The sequence below is a fragment of the Schistocerca americana genome, chromosome 7 (genome assembly GCF_021461395.2).
Source record: "Schistocerca americana isolate TAMUIC-IGC-003095 chromosome 7, iqSchAmer2.1, whole genome shotgun sequence".
In the NCBI taxonomy this organism is placed as follows: Eukaryota; Metazoa; Arthropoda; class Insecta; order Orthoptera; family Acrididae; genus Schistocerca; species Schistocerca americana.
Window position 1 is genome coordinate 78057792 of NC_060125.1, and position 17601 is coordinate 78075392.

The window sequence follows — 17601 nt, forward strand, 5'->3', positions numbered from 1 at the left end:
CTTTATTAAAATAAAGTCCCGTTTTTGTGAAGCACTGTCCTGCTTTTGATAATTTTAAGTTGGTAACCTTACTTTCAAGTCAAATCAGAGTTTAGTTATTTACATACAGTGATTAAGTTAAAAGTTAAACAAGCAGTACGTAAAGAACTAAAATAAAAATTTTCTAATAATAAAGAAAGTCATTACTCAAAAGTGTTTTATATAGAGCAAATTTAAAATAATGTATATTATATGAGGATTGACTGAAAAGTAATGCCTCCACCTTCATAACTTTTCAAAAGTTGGCAGCATTGGTATGCTGCAGGTACTGGGTTGTTCTGTAGCCTCTTCTCTATGGCTCCAGTTGGCAGGAAGCCTTAGCATTGAATGGTTGTGTTGTTACAGTGTAAAGTATGGAACCCTGCACAGATCTTCGGTCAATGCGATTTAAGAAACGTACAGTTATTGAATTCTTGACAGCAGAAAGTGTCACCCCAAAGGAGATACATCAGAGAATAAAAGCAGTTTATGGTGATTGTGTTGATGTGAGTACTGTGCGTCGTTGGGTGAGTAAAGATGTTGAGGTGGGAACATATGACCTGCATGACAAACAAAGAGTTGGATGTCCTGTGACAGCAACCACCAAGTTTCACAAGCAAAATGTTGACAGATTGATTCAGGACGATCGTTGTATCACTCAGAGAGAAATTGCAAGCACAATCGGCACTCCACAAGAAATGTGGGTCACATCATTACTTTACTTGGCTATCGGAAGATCTGTGCATGATGGGTACCCTGGATGCAGACTGAATATCACCACCATACAGTCCAGATTTAGCACTGTCTGACTTCCATCTGTTCCTGATAATGAAAGACGATCTGCAGGGACAGCATTATGCTTCTGATGAAGACGTTGGCAGAACTGTGAGACTGTGGCAGCAGAAACAGTGTCGGCTTCTTCCGTCACGGCTTCAGAAAACTTGACATCGTTGGCAGAAATGTATCCAATTAGCTGGCGATTATGTGGAAAAGTGAATATTGGTAATTAAACATCACATTCCAAGGATTATTTCTGCATTTAAAATCTTCCCATCCAAACCCAATTAAGGTGGAGGCATTACTTTTCATTCAACCCTTGTATATACAATGAATGAGCAATGTTAAGGTAATCAACATAGTGGTGGAAAATTATTTATTTAATCTAAAAGAAAGAAAAATGTGTTCAGTATTATTGAACTACATGCAAATTTTACTTGATGGGACTGACTGTTTTTTGTTCCTAATCTCGTTCTATATTTTCTATTTCAAAATAAAATACGGAGAATTATACTTACTAGTGTAATATTAATAAATGGTGACACACTGTTTATACAAGAAACTTTAAGACACTTATCCAATTTTGGCTATTAAGTTATCTGTTTTTGATAGTAGCAAGAAATGCACATTTGTGGTACAATTAAAATATGTGAAAAGACAAAATTACGCAACAAATAAAAATACTTTTTCTTTCTCATTCTCCCACCACACCTTTTATCTACACCACCCTCTAATCAAATTCATTAAGCTCTTTTTCCCAGTCTTACCTTTCCACTGAAACTAACCATATTCAGAGCTCTTCTACTCCCTTATTAATAAAAGTCTCCACGTAGTTTCCTCCCTTGTAATTTTTCTCATTTACTACATTTCTGTTCACTATAATTCCCTCCTCTTCCCCTGTCCAATATGATAGAGTGACACACACACACACACACACACACACACACACACACACACACAGAGAGAGAGAGAGAGAGAGAGAGAGAGAGAGAGAGAGAGAGAGAGAGAGAGAGAGAGAGGGGGGGGGGGGAGGGGGGGGGCATCTTAAGTAACAATCGAACTGAAGTTTCCATTTTTTCACATATACAAAGAATTCTCACAAGTTAAAGTAATGTTAGGGCTAAGTTCAGATATAACATGCGTTGATGCATACTAAAGCATGACAGAATTTCAACAGAGTTCACATGACGAGCAGCAGAGTGCAATAAGTCACTGCAGTTTCCCCCAATCTGTTTTGGTTTCAGATAATTTGCAAGTGGCTGTTCAGTAGCAAAGCTGCAATATTCACATAAAATTGGGAAATCAACTATATCTGGGATAATTTGTCAAGCATGGAAAGTTATCTAGACGTAATTTAAAGACTGTGATGCTTAAGCCAAATACAGAAGAATAGTTTGAAATATCCGAAGGATACGAACAGCATGCAGTGTTTCACCATCACCACATCAGAGCTTTCAATAGCAAACATGTCGGAATACAAAATCCAGAACATTCTCTCTTATACTTCTCCTGCAGATATTTTTCCCTAGTGCTTTGGCATTTTGTGACTGACTAGTGCTTTAGCTGTGTAGACATGCACACTTATGGGAAAGATAGTGACTCAGGAATTTTCAGAGATTCGATTCTCTATGAAAAACACTCTTGAAAATCTTATTATGTACCAAGGGGCTTGGCTTGGGGGGGGGGGGGGGGGGTGAAAATTAACTGAAAAGCACTACATGGCACTTCTTCACACGATTGTAGGTGATGAAGTATTTGGGCTGATCGAAAATTTAATGAGACAATGGTATGCAGTGGCTCACTTTTGAACAACTATAACTTAAGTGTCAGCTACCTTTAGCACATAGCTAAATTGAGTGTAATTTTGGTATTGTGTGCATTAAGTGGAGAATACTACGCAACCTGTGAGGTATCAGCGTCGATTGTGGCAACAAACTGTAAAAGTAATTACAGTACTTCACAACATTTAGTAGGAAATTTCCAATAAATAAGTACATACAATAGATGGTCCACTTCATCAGCCAAGTTCAACAACTATGTTGTTAAACAAGGTAGACTTGCACTTGCAAACCAAATGATATGAATGAAAGTGTACTTGTTAAAATATGTACTTGTTAAAATAAAGTTTTTCTTACCTACTTTTTTCCTTGAGTTAATTCCATCACAGAAGATCAAAAACAATTCTCTCCAAGCTCTTCATCTCATAATTTTATTTTTATATATTGTGACACTATATTCCAAACTGGTGGATAATTAGTAGCTTGATGTCAATATTGTCGCTTTTGGTTTCACTTACTTTTTGCAATGTCCAACAAAATAACAGAAATAAATAGAAAATATGTCTAGTCACAACAGAAATGTGTGGTCAACTGAACAGCATGTGGATGCTACCTATCTTTCTAACCAAGTGTTTGTGTAAATGCTGCATTAACATGCACTGATGTGATCACTTTTAAGTTCAATGCTATGTGTCTAAAAGTGTGGTTCAAAAACACATGTCACACTTCCATAATGTGAACACAGTATCTGACACCCTAATCCCCTTCACACATGAGTAAGTTGATTCTCCTAGTCTTCAGAACAATTATTCCTTCTACGGAACAGAAAAGAGGAAATATAAGAGGCTGGAGAGAATGAGGAGAGAAGATGAGCAGGTCACTCAGCAACCAACGTTTGAGTAGCTCATCATCTCTGAGGAGGAAAGGAGGCCAAGATGTACACATGTATCAGAGAAAGTGAAGGGCCCAAGATAGTACACTCAGTAAGCATTGTGCCAACTTCAGTTCAAAGATAACAGAAGAAACAAAGAGTGAAGTATTACTTATTTACTATCCCGGTCCTGATGCCAACTCTTGCTAGTGAACAGTGTAAATGTATCTCAGGAAAATTGTCATCTGAGTTTTGTGACATGTCAGTGGTCTCATCAAATCTAATACTGTGGAATACATTTTCTTGGTTTCTGCATAATATCTGTGAAATAAATTCTCCACCACAGCATTCAATCAAATCATTTTGTACAGTTTTAGAAAGTAATTTACATCTTTTGCTGTCACAGTTATACTATGCTGCTAAATCAGTACTTCCACATTCTTTGACACAAAATTTCATCAGTTCTTTGAAGTTACCTTTATTAGATATTCTGGGATCTTTTGAGAAAATAGAGGCATCTTTGTCATGCCCTCTAAAAGGCATGTTCTGCCTCCCAAGAAACATAACCTTTTTCAAAGAAAATTACAACTTTTTATGGTTTTGTTTTGCTGTTTTCAATGAGCATTTGTCCACTTGACTTTCAATGGATTTCTCAGGTTTTTTGTAAGAAACTAGAAAGTCATAGGCACATTCTAAAGCTTGCTGGTGATACAGTGTTTTGTTGTCACCATCTTTTTCTAGGAACTTAGAGAATTTGCCACCCTTAAGAGCAGGCACAAAAAAAGAGCATTTTTTGCAGAATAGGCACTGTTTTGGTGGTGAGAAAGCTAACCATGATTTGTATTTATCTAAGTGTCCTTTTTTCAAATACAATTTCTCAAACTTCCCTCCCTTGTTGTGATTAGAACATGAGAATTTATACTCATGATGAAGTTCAGAGACTTTGAAGCACCCTGGCGAGCTCTCAGTCTGAAGGCTTAGTCCCAATAGGCAGGCCAATGTCGGTCTCATAATTAATGCTTGATGCTGAAGTATAATCTGTAGGTAATAATGCTGAAGAGCAGCTGATCTGACGATCTTGGACCTGTGATGTATCACTCATTGAAGGCTCTAAATACTTAAAAAGTTCATCTGGCCCAACCCTGAAAAGTATATGTAGGACTAAAATCATAACTGTGTGTTTAACCCTTTCACCATACACACATACATATCTATCACAGTTAGCACACCTAAGCAACGATTGGCATAAATGAATGCATTAATTCATTCATAAAGTAATCATCTGTTTTATAAATGGAGTGGGATTCATTAAATAAATATGGGGTTTACTGGTTTCATACTGATGTGAATGTGAAAGCATACTCGCTTCGGTGCGTGGTGACATGGGCATAACATTCCTAGATGTCACTGGTAGATACAGGTAATCAGACGCAGGCAGGCCAGAAAATTTCCGTACAGATATAGAAGAAAAGCAAATTACCAAAAGAAGGGAAAAATTCAAGGAAAATAGCTCTGTTTTATGCAAGTATGTGGATCTGTATTTATGACGGTTATCAAATAAATACATAAATAAATAAAAAAATCACATACACAGGTCACGCTACAGGTTGACTAGTCATATATACCTAGACCTGAATAACAGTGACTGATGTCCAGCTGTTTACAGGTAATGGCTAATGCAGCAAGTTACAGACAATGCTCGCGGCCAGTATCATACATAAATAGTTGGGGTCCGTTTCACTGTGTGCTTTGTTTCTCTGCGCGGCGAGTTTATCTTGCGCTGCAGAATATCTAAAGCGGGGGAGGGGGGGGGGGAAGGTGGCCACTAAATGGAAAGTTCAGTGATCTGCTTATGTTTTCCATGTCAGACGTGAGTTGTGTGCTCTGTGTGAGACTATTTTGAGAAGGAGAGAGGCAACTGTGTGACACTATTGCCTATAACAAAGGTAGTCGTAAGAACTGCAGACATTTTGAAGATCACGAAAATACTGTCGTCAAAGTTTTTAAGGAAAGATACAGAAGGCGAAAGAGGCTGGTTAATCGAAACTGTGGATGTCTGGGAAAAACAGGATGACAAAACCACAAGTAACAAACTAGGACTCTTTTCAGCAAGATGCTGTTCGTCACCACACGTAGTATGGATAGTAAGAAAGAAAAGAAAACCCAACTCTACAAAAACTGTGTGCTACTCTTTGCAAGGCAGAGCTATTCACTGGCAGCAAGACTTTTTTAGTAATGGTTGTCAGAGCCCTCAGTTTCTGGTAAAAAAAATTTATGGACAGAAAATTGTAATGGAGGGAGATGATATCGTAGTAGAGCATTGTTGATTTTTAAGAAATATCGTTAAAGTGACATTTGAAGATATTGTGTGGTTCGACGGAATGAGGATAAATGCCAGTCATTCCATCAGAAAAGACTGGACAGATGATAGCCTACGTGGAAATTCTGCTATTCCAGTGGTAAAGGGCACAATGATTATTGTCTTGCATGATGGAACTGCATCTGGTTTCATACCTAACTGTCTCCTAATTTACAAATTGAGGAAAACAAGTGACTACCACATGGAGATGAACCGTGGTAGTTTTCTGAAACTATTCAAAAAGCAACTATTGGAAAATTTAAATTGACTGCCAGTAACTATAATGGATAGCACCCCACACCATTCTGAGACTAAAGCTAAAGCTCCGCCAACAACAATATATGACCACAGGGATCTTAGGCTTCCGCCATACCACTGCCCCTTCAATGCTACAGAAATGATTTGGGCACAGATTAAACACTATGTGACAACAAATAACAAAAGCTTCAGTGTGGCAGAAATTCAAATACTGTTAGAGGAAACAGTGACACAAATAATGCCACAGAAGTGGAGTAATATTGTATGCTAGTTAGAAGGTGATGTGAGAACACAGTCCACTTAGGAACTGTACAGCTGTTGCTGCTACAGCCATACTATGAGCACACACACACACACACATTGGCAAACCGACAAAATCACCCCCTACCATGATAAATTGCACTTAGCTGTCAATATCAATTTGATATTCTGATTTGGTTATACATGTCTGGAAAAATTCAAGGCAATATACTCTATCATTAGCTCAAAAGGAGTCATTACATCAACAAGTATGTCTATCCATGAAAGCTCACTTATCGCTACCTCAGTAAACACAGTAAAAGTAATTTAGTTTCAGCAATTAGTTTGCTCCATTTCCCACCTGAAGATGATGGGTGAGCATCAAAATACTTCGTGCTTATCAAGTAAAACAACTGATGCAGAAATTCTCTGTACTTTCAAATTTAACTTTCCAGTCACAGCATCAAAAACACTCCACTATGGATGAGAACATGTAAAAATGGGTGAGTAATCTCAAATGATGTTACTTTACTAACATTAATTCCAAAATTATGTCATATGGGAACAAAGAGCACTGGTCCACATAATATGCAAGGTGTCACTTAAATGTTGTCTTCTGTTTTTTACAGAAGGCAGACATTATTTTTGAAACTCGTTTCATGTCGCGCAAACCTGAAAAACTCCACCTGTCATGACAAACGTCCCCTTCACACTGAGCTACCACTGGCAGAACATTGTATCCAATAGCGGCCGCCACATGAAGCCATTCAGCAAAGCATTTGACCGGCCAACGCTCAGATAGCCGCTTATGAAAAGCCGGCACATGACACCAGCATAGCAGCAGCAGTAATGGCACCAACAAAGTTGCTCGTTGTTGCATCAAAAGCTGATCGCAGTAACAGCGGCAACTGTTCTCAATGACAGTATACTGCAGTGCACTGTGTGAAGATTCAGCGTTGCAGAGAAGCACTTCTCAATGGCATCACATGATGGAACCCACTCTGGATATGCTACTGAATTCTGGGAAATCAGTCTAACAACAGTAGCAATGACAACATCAAGGGCAAAGCAGATAGTGCCCCAAGGAAAACATGAAGCACATGCTGCTGTGTCAGATTGGGAAGCCCTGCTAATATTTAGCACCCACAATTCAAACAGGAGGGGGAGCACAAGTCACTTGTAAAGGTATTCTCTTGTACACGGGAAGTAAGGTAGCCTGGGGAATACTGAATTAAATGACTAAATCTACTAACCAAGACTCTAAATTCACGTGCTTAATTTTGGTGCAGATTACAAAAATTACCATTTGATTTTAATTTAGTTTCAACCCTCAATGGGGGGAAAGGGTGGGTGTGATCACCCCTCCCCCTTCCCCCCTTTTAATCCATCCTTGCATGAGAATGTGAGCAATGTTGCTGTTTAAATTCAGGCCAAATCCCACCATAATGTGAACAATGCATAGCTGTGAAAATATGGTTCCCGTTCAGGAAAAATCCTGCAGAAACTGTTGCGATGTCTTAAGAAAGGCGCAAAGATGGCACTGGGTGAAAATTGAGTTTACAAGTGGTTTTCTTATTTAAAAAAGTCACAACATGTCAACTGATGAGAAACCTCATTCCGGACATCTGCCAACTGTCAGATGCAATGAAAAATCAAGAAAATCTGGAAGCCACCCAAAACACTGACCACATGGTGGAGTTAACTGTATTCTCTCTGAGCTTGTTTTAGCTTAATAATCATGGGTCCACTATACACAGAAGGTGGACGTGTATAACAGGGGCTGTGTGGAGCTGACTGGGCCTGTTTCTTAAAATTAAAATAAATAAATAAATAAATAAAATAAAAAGTTGAGGGACTCCGAAAATTTCAAACAAGTGTACAGTTCCAAAGAGAAGACGTCAAACAAGAAGAGGGTATATCTAGAAAACATTGGGATTATAGCTGCATACTGCCATAGCTGCATTGGGAAAGAACCAGAGCTCCAACTGCCACCGAAAGCACTGACTTGTTACAGATACTAATAGCTGGATAAAGCTAGACAAGTTCAGCTGAAAGACCAAAAGGAGTACTGTACGGAAAATTAAGTTCAGTTGATGGTGACATTTGTTGCCTTTACAAGTAGTTTATCTTGTAGTGAAACTGAAGTAGATAGTTGCTATGAGTTAGCACACGTACAGATTATATTCGACAACAAAAATAAATTAATAATTGGCTTCTTTGCCCAGCTTCCAATTTAGATGATACAGTTACAGAAAGGTTCAAGGAAAATTTGGATCTCATTTCAAATAAGCGCCTGATTCATAATTCAAGTTGGTAGAGACGAAGTTACACATATGCTGGTAAGAATACATGTTTACAGTCAGAGGTAGGCATAAAACAACATCTGAAATTGTATTAACTGCTTTCTCCGAAAATTATTTTTAGAAATTAGTTCAGGAGCTAACTCAAAGTGTAAGTGGTTATCATAACTTAGTAGATCTCTTACTGTTAAACAATCCTAAGAAAATAAAGATCATCATATTGTATACAGCAATCAGTGAGTACAAAGTCTTTGTGATGAGACTGAGTACCATTAACATCCAAATTGACCAAATATAAATCACTGTCTCAAAATCCAGCACATAATCTAAAGGGGTTCTAGTCTTTATCATTGCAGTGAGATTCATTCACAAAATTTCAATCATCAACTTTCTCCTCTGAATGCAAAAATACTTTGTTGATTTGTATCTACAAAGGAAGAAATGACAATTGCAATAACATACAAGAAATCAAAGTTCACAAAAAAAGATTTTCCCACATCTTATTCAAGAGTGGAATTACAGAGAAATTCCAAAAGTGATTCTATGAACACTTTAGCAAATGCATAAGTGTGAATAGCAGAGTAATCACATAGATGTGAATTTTAACAGAAGACAAGGGAAAGAGAAGGATCAGTGCCAAATTTGTACCTTGGAAACAGTTTTCAGCCATGTGTGGAGAGTGGAAGCATACTGGGCATTGAAAAAACAAACAGCTCAAAACTGACCCAGATATTTTCCGAGATCATTATTGGTTAAGTAATGGTGTAATGAAGAAGATTATGAAAAGACACTTATTTGCTGTGATGTGAAAGTGATCAAGAGGGATATGAGAGAAGAGTTGTCACCATTGTTTGTGAGCGTAAAAATATTTCAAGCTATGGACTCACCAATTGGAATAATGTTTCATGTACAGTAAATTGTACTTTGAAGGTGGTAAAGTTTATTTGGAAAAAATTTACTACCTTACATTTGTTTGTATATCAACTGCACTAGTAGTTACACTGCCCAAATGTAAGTACCAGCCAGCCAGCCTGCCTTTAGTATGTGAGTTTAATAAATTATTTAATGATACTTTCATTTTTATACACAGAAATTCATAGGATAAACTAGAGACCTTATCCTCTTACGTTACATTGATAGTCTTAAACTTTTAGATCCACAAAAACATCATGGTGTCATTTTTTACACAATTCACAACTGTGGACACAATATGTTAAAGTAGTGTTTTTTTTACAAGCAGATTATACCACTGTTTAATGTCTGAACACAGGCAACATTAGGTGCCTTTGAGAGTCATAAAGAGGAGAAATAGCCATTCTAAGACACTATATTAATTTTAAAAAACGTTGGATACATACTGGATGGTAGTTCAGCTTTGGTGCTAAGCTGGAAGTCAACATGAAATGCATGACAATAAGTTTCCACCATCACTTGAATGGCATCACGAATATTATCACAGTGATGGGTAATATTTTCAGCTACATTCTCAACATGGTCAGAAGCACTCTGCATCCTCAGAGTCACTATTGAATAATCACCATCATCATCAAGAATTTCAGGGTGTTTCACAGCAATACCTGATCTTGAGCGTTCTACTTCCTGGGAACATTAGTACATGGTGAAATACTTTTGATAATTTCTTAATAATTTTCAAGTATAACAACAACTAAATAATATGTAAATGATGTATAAAGACTAAAAATCTGTCATACTCACTGTCTGGGTGACTGGTATGAACTGGAGGCAAGCTGACTTGAAGCCTTCAAGAGCTTCTGTTATCTCTTGTGTTTCTATATTTCCTAAGTATGTACATACAGCTTTCACAGCCTGTACAACTCCTTTTGATTGTAAGGAAGGCATAACACTTGGATTATTCTTCTCTGCCATTTGCAATGCAGCATGATGAACTCTCTCCATTTCTTGTTCTAATGTCTCTGAAAAAGCATAAGGTTTTCTTTGTGATAAATGTTTCGTAAAAGCATATTAGGTTACTAATTTGAAACATTTCCTATCTTTATAATTTTCCACGATTCTGTTTACAATGAGGAACATTAATGGCAGTTAAGTTAGTAGTAAAGACTTCAATGAAACTGTTAAAGTAGAAACATTTAACTTAAAAAAATGAAGTCCAATCATGGTACTTTATGTCCAGATGCATTAGAAACAGTGTTGTGATTGTCAGCTTACAATAATACATCTTAATGAAAAAGAATAAACATTGTACCACAAGCTGTAGAATATTGTACAAGGTCTGAAAAAATGGACGTTAAGCTGCAGAGAACTGTTACACTGCCGGAAGATTCCCTGTCTTCTAAGTACCTGAAATAAGATACGCTATCCTTAAAAAATGTTGCTTCTGTTGCTCAAAAAATCAAACCATTGAAAAAAAAAAGAGTTGGATTGAATTCTGATGTGTCATTACATCCTCCAGAGTAAATAGGGATTAAATATTTCCCCCAAGGCATGCAATACAAGTCATGACAAAGATTTTATTGGTGTCAAGTGGGTTCCCATTTCTGCTACTGAACTTAATACATTTTGCCTTTCTGTGAAAGTGCTAGTCTAATTATAGCAGCAACAGTGAAAGTCCACATTTTCATAAGTTGTAATGAATGAATTTAACTTTTTATGCTGTAGTTTCTAAATGAACAATTATTTGCGAAGCAATATTGAAAATCTAAACAATTAATCAACTGAAATTTCAATAATAGCTAAATGTAAGATTTGAAAAGTTTAAACTTACGTAAAATTATTAATAAATTATCATGAGTTATTGGATGTGATGGTTCATTTGGAACTAACTCTTCCAGAGTCAAAATAGTATCCCTTTTGTCATCCTGCAACTGAAACGAATGAAATGTATTTTGCAGGACTCTTATCACATTGCATAACTTTTAAATCTTTGTTCTATCAGAGTAACTTTGTGATGTTTTGTGGATTGGTACTTACTGTCCTTGCTAGAGGCCTAGTTAACTGATCAATATGCAAAATGGTGAGCACAACATCTTGTTCCAGTTTTATGCATTGATGTACATATTCATAATCTGACAGGCTTGTCTGAGATGTAAAGTATTCTGCTAGACCCCATACTTTCAAAACATAATCTTTGACATCACCAGTTAGGTCACCTTCCAATTCACAAACAACATGATAAATTACATGTTCCACAGTGGAGTTTACTGTAAAAGAATAGTAACATTAGTAAACATTGTGTTACCCTATTATCTACAAATAGGCTAGAAACTATTGAGCCAACAATCAAATCAAAATTCAAATGTAGTCAATGTGGAGAAGAATGCCAACAGAACATCAGATGTCTGATTGGTTATCCAATACAAAAATTTAAAACCTTCCAAACTATGTATATACATACAGCCAAGTTGCATAACAACAAAAGGAATCTCTGGAAGCTTTGTTCTGTATGGTTGGAAAGGTTATAGATATCGTTCATTTTTGTTAGATGCAATTTAAAATGGCGACAGTTCAAGAGCAGGCTCAGTGTGTTCTGTAGCTGGCAGAATTGCAATCTGTTACGTCTGTACAGTGACTTTTAGAACCTGATATGCATGTCAAGAACCTATGAGGAAAAGCATTTGATTCTGGAACAAGAAACTGAGGAGCACAGGTAGTCTGTTATATGTGAAGTCTCTTGGAAAGCCATGAATGCCCAAAAATATGTTTATCATATAAAATTACAAAATTGATGAAGACACTTTGGCTTGTAGCTGCTGAAAATTTGTGTGTCCACACTGATTCTTTTGGAATGAAGTCCACCTCATCACTTCACATTTCCAGCAATTATTTTCTTTAAATAGAGCCCACCAAATTATCACCTTCCAACACAAACTAGATCAACTGTTTGTAGGGTGTGATCTAATATTTTAATTTCAAAAATATTTCACATTACAATTTCTAACAGCAAGATTGACTTCCTTCAGCTGCTATGGGTGGACTTTGGAAATAAGGTGCTTTGGAGTCTTGTGACTATCTTACACATACCCAAAAACATCACATTTAAGAATATTCATTTTTATTTAAAATTGCAGAACACTGCTACTACAAACAAGCAAACAAGGTAAACAACATGCATTATACAGTGATGAGTGTGGACCAAAGACCATGCATTGTTGACTGCACAGTGTAGACCAGGCATCTCATTTTTTGCCTGCGGAGCTGTTTCAGATGACAGAAAAATTCAACTTTTATTTCACATAAAATCCCCCAAAGTGCATTCCAGCAAGTGTCTTTCGTATCATACCGAATTACAATGAGAATATCCCTGTTCATCGATTAAACTATCGTTAGATTCTCTATAATCATGTTTGAAAAAAAATCGCTATATTGGATTTATTTTGAAAAGCCCACGCACCATCTTGAAAAAATTTAGTTAGCGTCAGCGATATGCAACCAACAATGAGCAATAGCATGTATCGCGCAACTGGTTATGTTTGCAGCGCTGCGTGAATGAAATGTGTGCCAGACATAGCCAACACATTCCATATTTAAACTTACTGCAAACTCACAACATTAGTGGCCTTAAAGTTACAGCCCTTCACATGTATACGTACATGGTGCACATTCAATCGCGATAGACCTATCATTACTTCAGATACATACAGCCAGCTTTTATCTTTTTACATTTAATCTGTGTTGCTTGTCTTTAATTTTAGTAGGCTGGCATTCATTTTGTGTACTCAGTTATGGTGAGTTAGTTCACCAGTCGACTTTAGCAATGGTTTCTGCCTCATTACCTTCTTTTAATTTTAGCAGTATATTTAAGGATTCCGCATTACAAAGATGAAAAGGTTCGAGTCTAGTTACGGTCATAACTTTTTAAGTTTTTTCAGTTCATTTTGAATACCAACATCACATAAATATATGTCAATTAGCACACATTTAATTCTCATTTTTATGAAAAATGCAAGTCACTTTATTTCCAATCATATATCACACACAAAAATCTAATTATCATTGCAGATATTAATCTCTAATCACTGGCCATTTATATATAAGGTTGTTTTTTAAAAAAGAAAAACAATTCAAATGATTTTTTTTTTTCATCTTTATGTACCATATGGTTCACAGAAATGCCTGTGGAACATGGGCCTTTGTTTAAAAATTTAGCACAACTGAGAATTGATGTCTACAGGGTCTGTGATTGCTGAGGGGAGGGGGAGGGGGAGGGTGGGGGGGAGGGGGGAGGGGGGGAGGGGGGAGGGGGGGGAGGGGGGGGAGGGGGGGGAGAGGGGGAGAGAGAGAGAGAGAGAGAGAGAGAGAGAGAGAGAGAGAGAGAGAGAGAGAGAGAGAGAGTGGGGGGGGGGGGGGGGAGAATTGAGGGCCACCCATGTGGCAGTTGAGCATCCTACCACAGAGCCACACAAAAAATCAAAGCACAGAACTTGCTTTACAGTGCTGAACAGCTTCAGGAAACTATAAAGTAGATTTTGTAGGCAATTTTTGAGAGTTGCATCAAACTATGTTAGGTAACTAATATTTGATTCTGAACTTCATGTATCACATACATAAAAAATTACAAAACTCTGATTACCATAAGGTCTCTTTGGCAGATTCTGAGTTACGAAAAAAAAAAAAGAAAAAAAAAAAAAACACAGGAACTGCGCCATAGCCAGTCCCAAGCCCGGTTGAGAAAGGAGAAAGGGGGGGGGGGGGGGGGGGGAGGAGTAACACCTCATTAAAAAACCTTGGGTCACCTGGCCCGGGTGATAGTACCTCATGAGGGCCCCTTGCCAGGGATACGGTGAAGACCTCAACGGCACCAAAGGCGGAGAAGACCTCAACGGCAGCGAAGGCGGAGAAGATGGACTTTGGTACAGCGGAGCTGGCAGAAGAGGCAGCCTCTTGTCCAAGGCCAAAACAGACAGAGGGCACGACGGTCACGACGGTTCCACACGTTAGTGGCGGCACCCCGACAGCGTCTGTTCCACACGTTAGTGGCGGCTGAATAAATAATATTCCAGGCTAACAACCTGGTCTTACTTTGCGAATTCAGGGATGACCTCGGATTCTCTACTCTTTACAATTTACAGCTTCAAGTCACAATATGGAAAGTTCGCACAATGGATGCTCTACCCCAGATGGTAACTCTGATGAGGAATCCACCATTACATCATGTAATGCAATGGGACCTAGGATTCTGGGGCGTCCCAACATTTGCGGTGAAGAAAAGATGAAATATATAGAAAAGCCTTCCAGTTTTCAGTTGAAGTACTACTTTGGAACCTTAAATGTAAATTCTCTTCTGAAAACTGGGAAACAAAAGGAATTAGAATTATTTCTGCAGAAGAACGATAAACAGATTATAGCAGTTCAGGAAACATGATTTTTAGATGAGGATGTAGTTGATATACATTATAGAATTTATAAAGGGAAACCAGCAGGGAGAATAACGGAAAACATGCCGATGTGTGGAACAGCATATTATGTAAACAAAAAAATAGTAGATAGCATAACAGAATTTAGATCAAATTCAGAAAGGATATCCATGTTAACAGTGAAGTGCAAGAATAAAAGTTACACCCTCATAAACTGTCATGCACCTATAAATGCTGACAACAGAAGAAATCTGGAGAAAGTAAATAAATTCTGGGATCTTTTAGAATCCGAAATTTCTATCATACCTAAAAAGAACGTTAAAATACTTCTTGGTGACTTCAATGTGCAAATTAGGAGGGAAAAGAAATTTAGAGCTATTGTAGGTGAATATCCAGCACACTCAAGAACAAACAGAAATGGTGAAAGACTGATCAACATGTGTAAAATGTTTCAGTTAAAACTCATGTCCACACATTTCCGCAAACTGTAAGAAAAGCCAAAACCCGGAGACATCCAAATCCAAACCTAGGCGAATTTCAACTGGACCACGTAGTCATATCTAAAAGGTACATCACGGAAATTATGAATGTTAAAATAGTCAGAAATGGGGAATTCGAATCAGATCATTATCTCTCTAAGATTAAAATAAAATTTCTCCCAAAAAGGCGACCAAGAAAGTGATCACATACAACGCCACTACAGCTAATGTTACAAAAGAAAATATAGAAAAATTTAGAGAAGAAATTGAGACAAGTAAAGAAGGTGATTGGCGTGAACTCCAGATGAAAATAACTCAAGCAGCAGAGAAAACTTTAGGATTAGCCAAGAATAATAAGAAGACATGGTGGAATGAGGAGTGTGAAGAAGCACTAATGCAAGGAGCTCAAAAATGGAGAAAATGGAGGTGTTCGAAAAAAGAGGAAGACCTTGAACAATTCAGACAACAAAGAAAAGAAACATCAAAAATAGTCCGGAAAATCAAAAGGAACTTTGAAAATTGTCAGCTTATTGAAATAGAAGAAAATTTCACAAAAAATAATTCTAGAAATTTTTACCAAACCCTTAAACACATCAGGCACCAAGTATTTGTTTCAAAGATGAAAATGGCAAAATAGGATTAAATAATAAAGAAAATTGTGAAATTTTAGCAAATTTTTTTGAAAAGTTGTTTAACTGTCCAGTTCCAACAGATAAATTAGAATTTCCAGTGACACCTCGAAATCTAGAGGAAGATTTCCCACCAACAGAGCTAGAAATTCATGATGCCATCAAAACATTCAAAAACAATAAAGCAAGTGGTGAAGACTCCATTACAGCAGAATTATTGAAGTGGTCAGAACCACAAATCATAAAGGATCTACAGCTGCTTTTTGAGAACATTTGGAAAAGTGAAAAGATTCCAGTTAAATGGAAAACAGCATTAATCCACCTGCTACATAAAAAGGGAGACAAACAAAATGACAGTAATTACAGAGGAGTGTCACTTCTGCCAGTGGCATACAAAATATTATCAAAAATTCTCAACAGAGTGGTAGATCCTTTAGACAAACAACTAGGAGAATATCAGGGTGGTTTTCGAAAGGGAAGATCCTGTGCAGAACAAATTTTTAACTTAAAGTCAATAATTCACCATAGAATGTTAACCAGCAAACCAATACTAGTGTCATTTATAGATTTCAAGAAAGCATTTGATTGTATAGACAGAGAAACGATAGATAAGGCCATTAGAGAATTTAGTGTTAAATCTAAGCTAGCAAACATAATTCGTGAAACACTAACAGGTACAGTATCTAAAGTCAAATTTATGGGAGAAGTATCTCAGCCTTTTGAAATAAAAACTGGTGTTAGACAAGGTGATGGTTTATCACCTTTACTGTTTAACTGTGTTCTAGAAAAAAATTGTAAGAATCTGGAATTCAGAGCTAAAAAAATCACAAAATTGAGCCAATAACTCTGGGAAGGAAAACAAATGGAATTAAGGTAAACTGCTTGGCTTTTGCGGATGATTTCACAATACTTTCAAAAACCTGACAGAAGCAGCTACTCAAATAAACATTCTGGAAAAATTAGCAAACAGAACTGATCTCAAAATTTCAGCAAAAAAAAAAAATCATGACAAATATAAAAAATGCACCAAAATACATAGGAACACAAATATGTAAAATAGAGCGAGTAAATAAATTTAAATATCTTGGAGAAACTATACAACAGAATGGACTAGAAAAATCTGCAATAGATGTAAGAATTAACAAAATGGAAAGAGCATACGGTTTGACCAAAAATATTTACAACAAGAAATGTATATCTAGAAAAACAAAACTAAAACTCTACACCACAGTGGTACGACCAGAATGTTTATATGGATATGAATGCCTAACGATGAACTATAAGATGGACAAACTAGAGGTACTGGAAAGAAGGATTATTAGAAAAATAATGGGCGCAATGAAAACTGCAGATGGTTGGAAAATAAGAAGTAATGAGGAGATCTACAAAAATATAGAGAAAATATCTGAAGTAATGGCCAAACGAAGATTAACCTTTTTTGGACATCTCTACCGAATGGGTGGAAATAGACTAACAAAACAAATACTCCTATATTTCTGGAAGAAGAAATCGACAATAGCATGGATTACAGAAGTAAGAAAAGATCTTGAAAGAAACAAC

General features: G+C 36.9%; 1 protein-coding gene across 2 annotated transcripts in view; it reads right to left on the reverse strand.

The window, feature by feature from the left end:
* LOC124622081 (phosphatidylinositol 4-phosphate 3-kinase C2 domain-containing subunit alpha) overlaps positions 1–17601 on the reverse strand; it is a 242435-nt gene that overhangs the window by 159151 nt on the left and 65683 nt on the right. For both annotated transcript variants that reach the window (XM_047147657.1, XM_047147656.1), the window contains 4 exons: positions 11551–11780; positions 11345–11444; positions 10318–10535; positions 9960–10200 (listed from right to left, as the gene is read on the reverse strand). In XM_047147657.1, coding sequence (XP_047003613.1) covers positions 9960–10200; positions 10318–10535; positions 11345–11444; positions 11551–11780 — 789 coding nt within the window. The remainder of the gene's footprint in view (positions 1–9959; positions 10201–10317; positions 10536–11344; positions 11445–11550; positions 11781–17601) is intronic.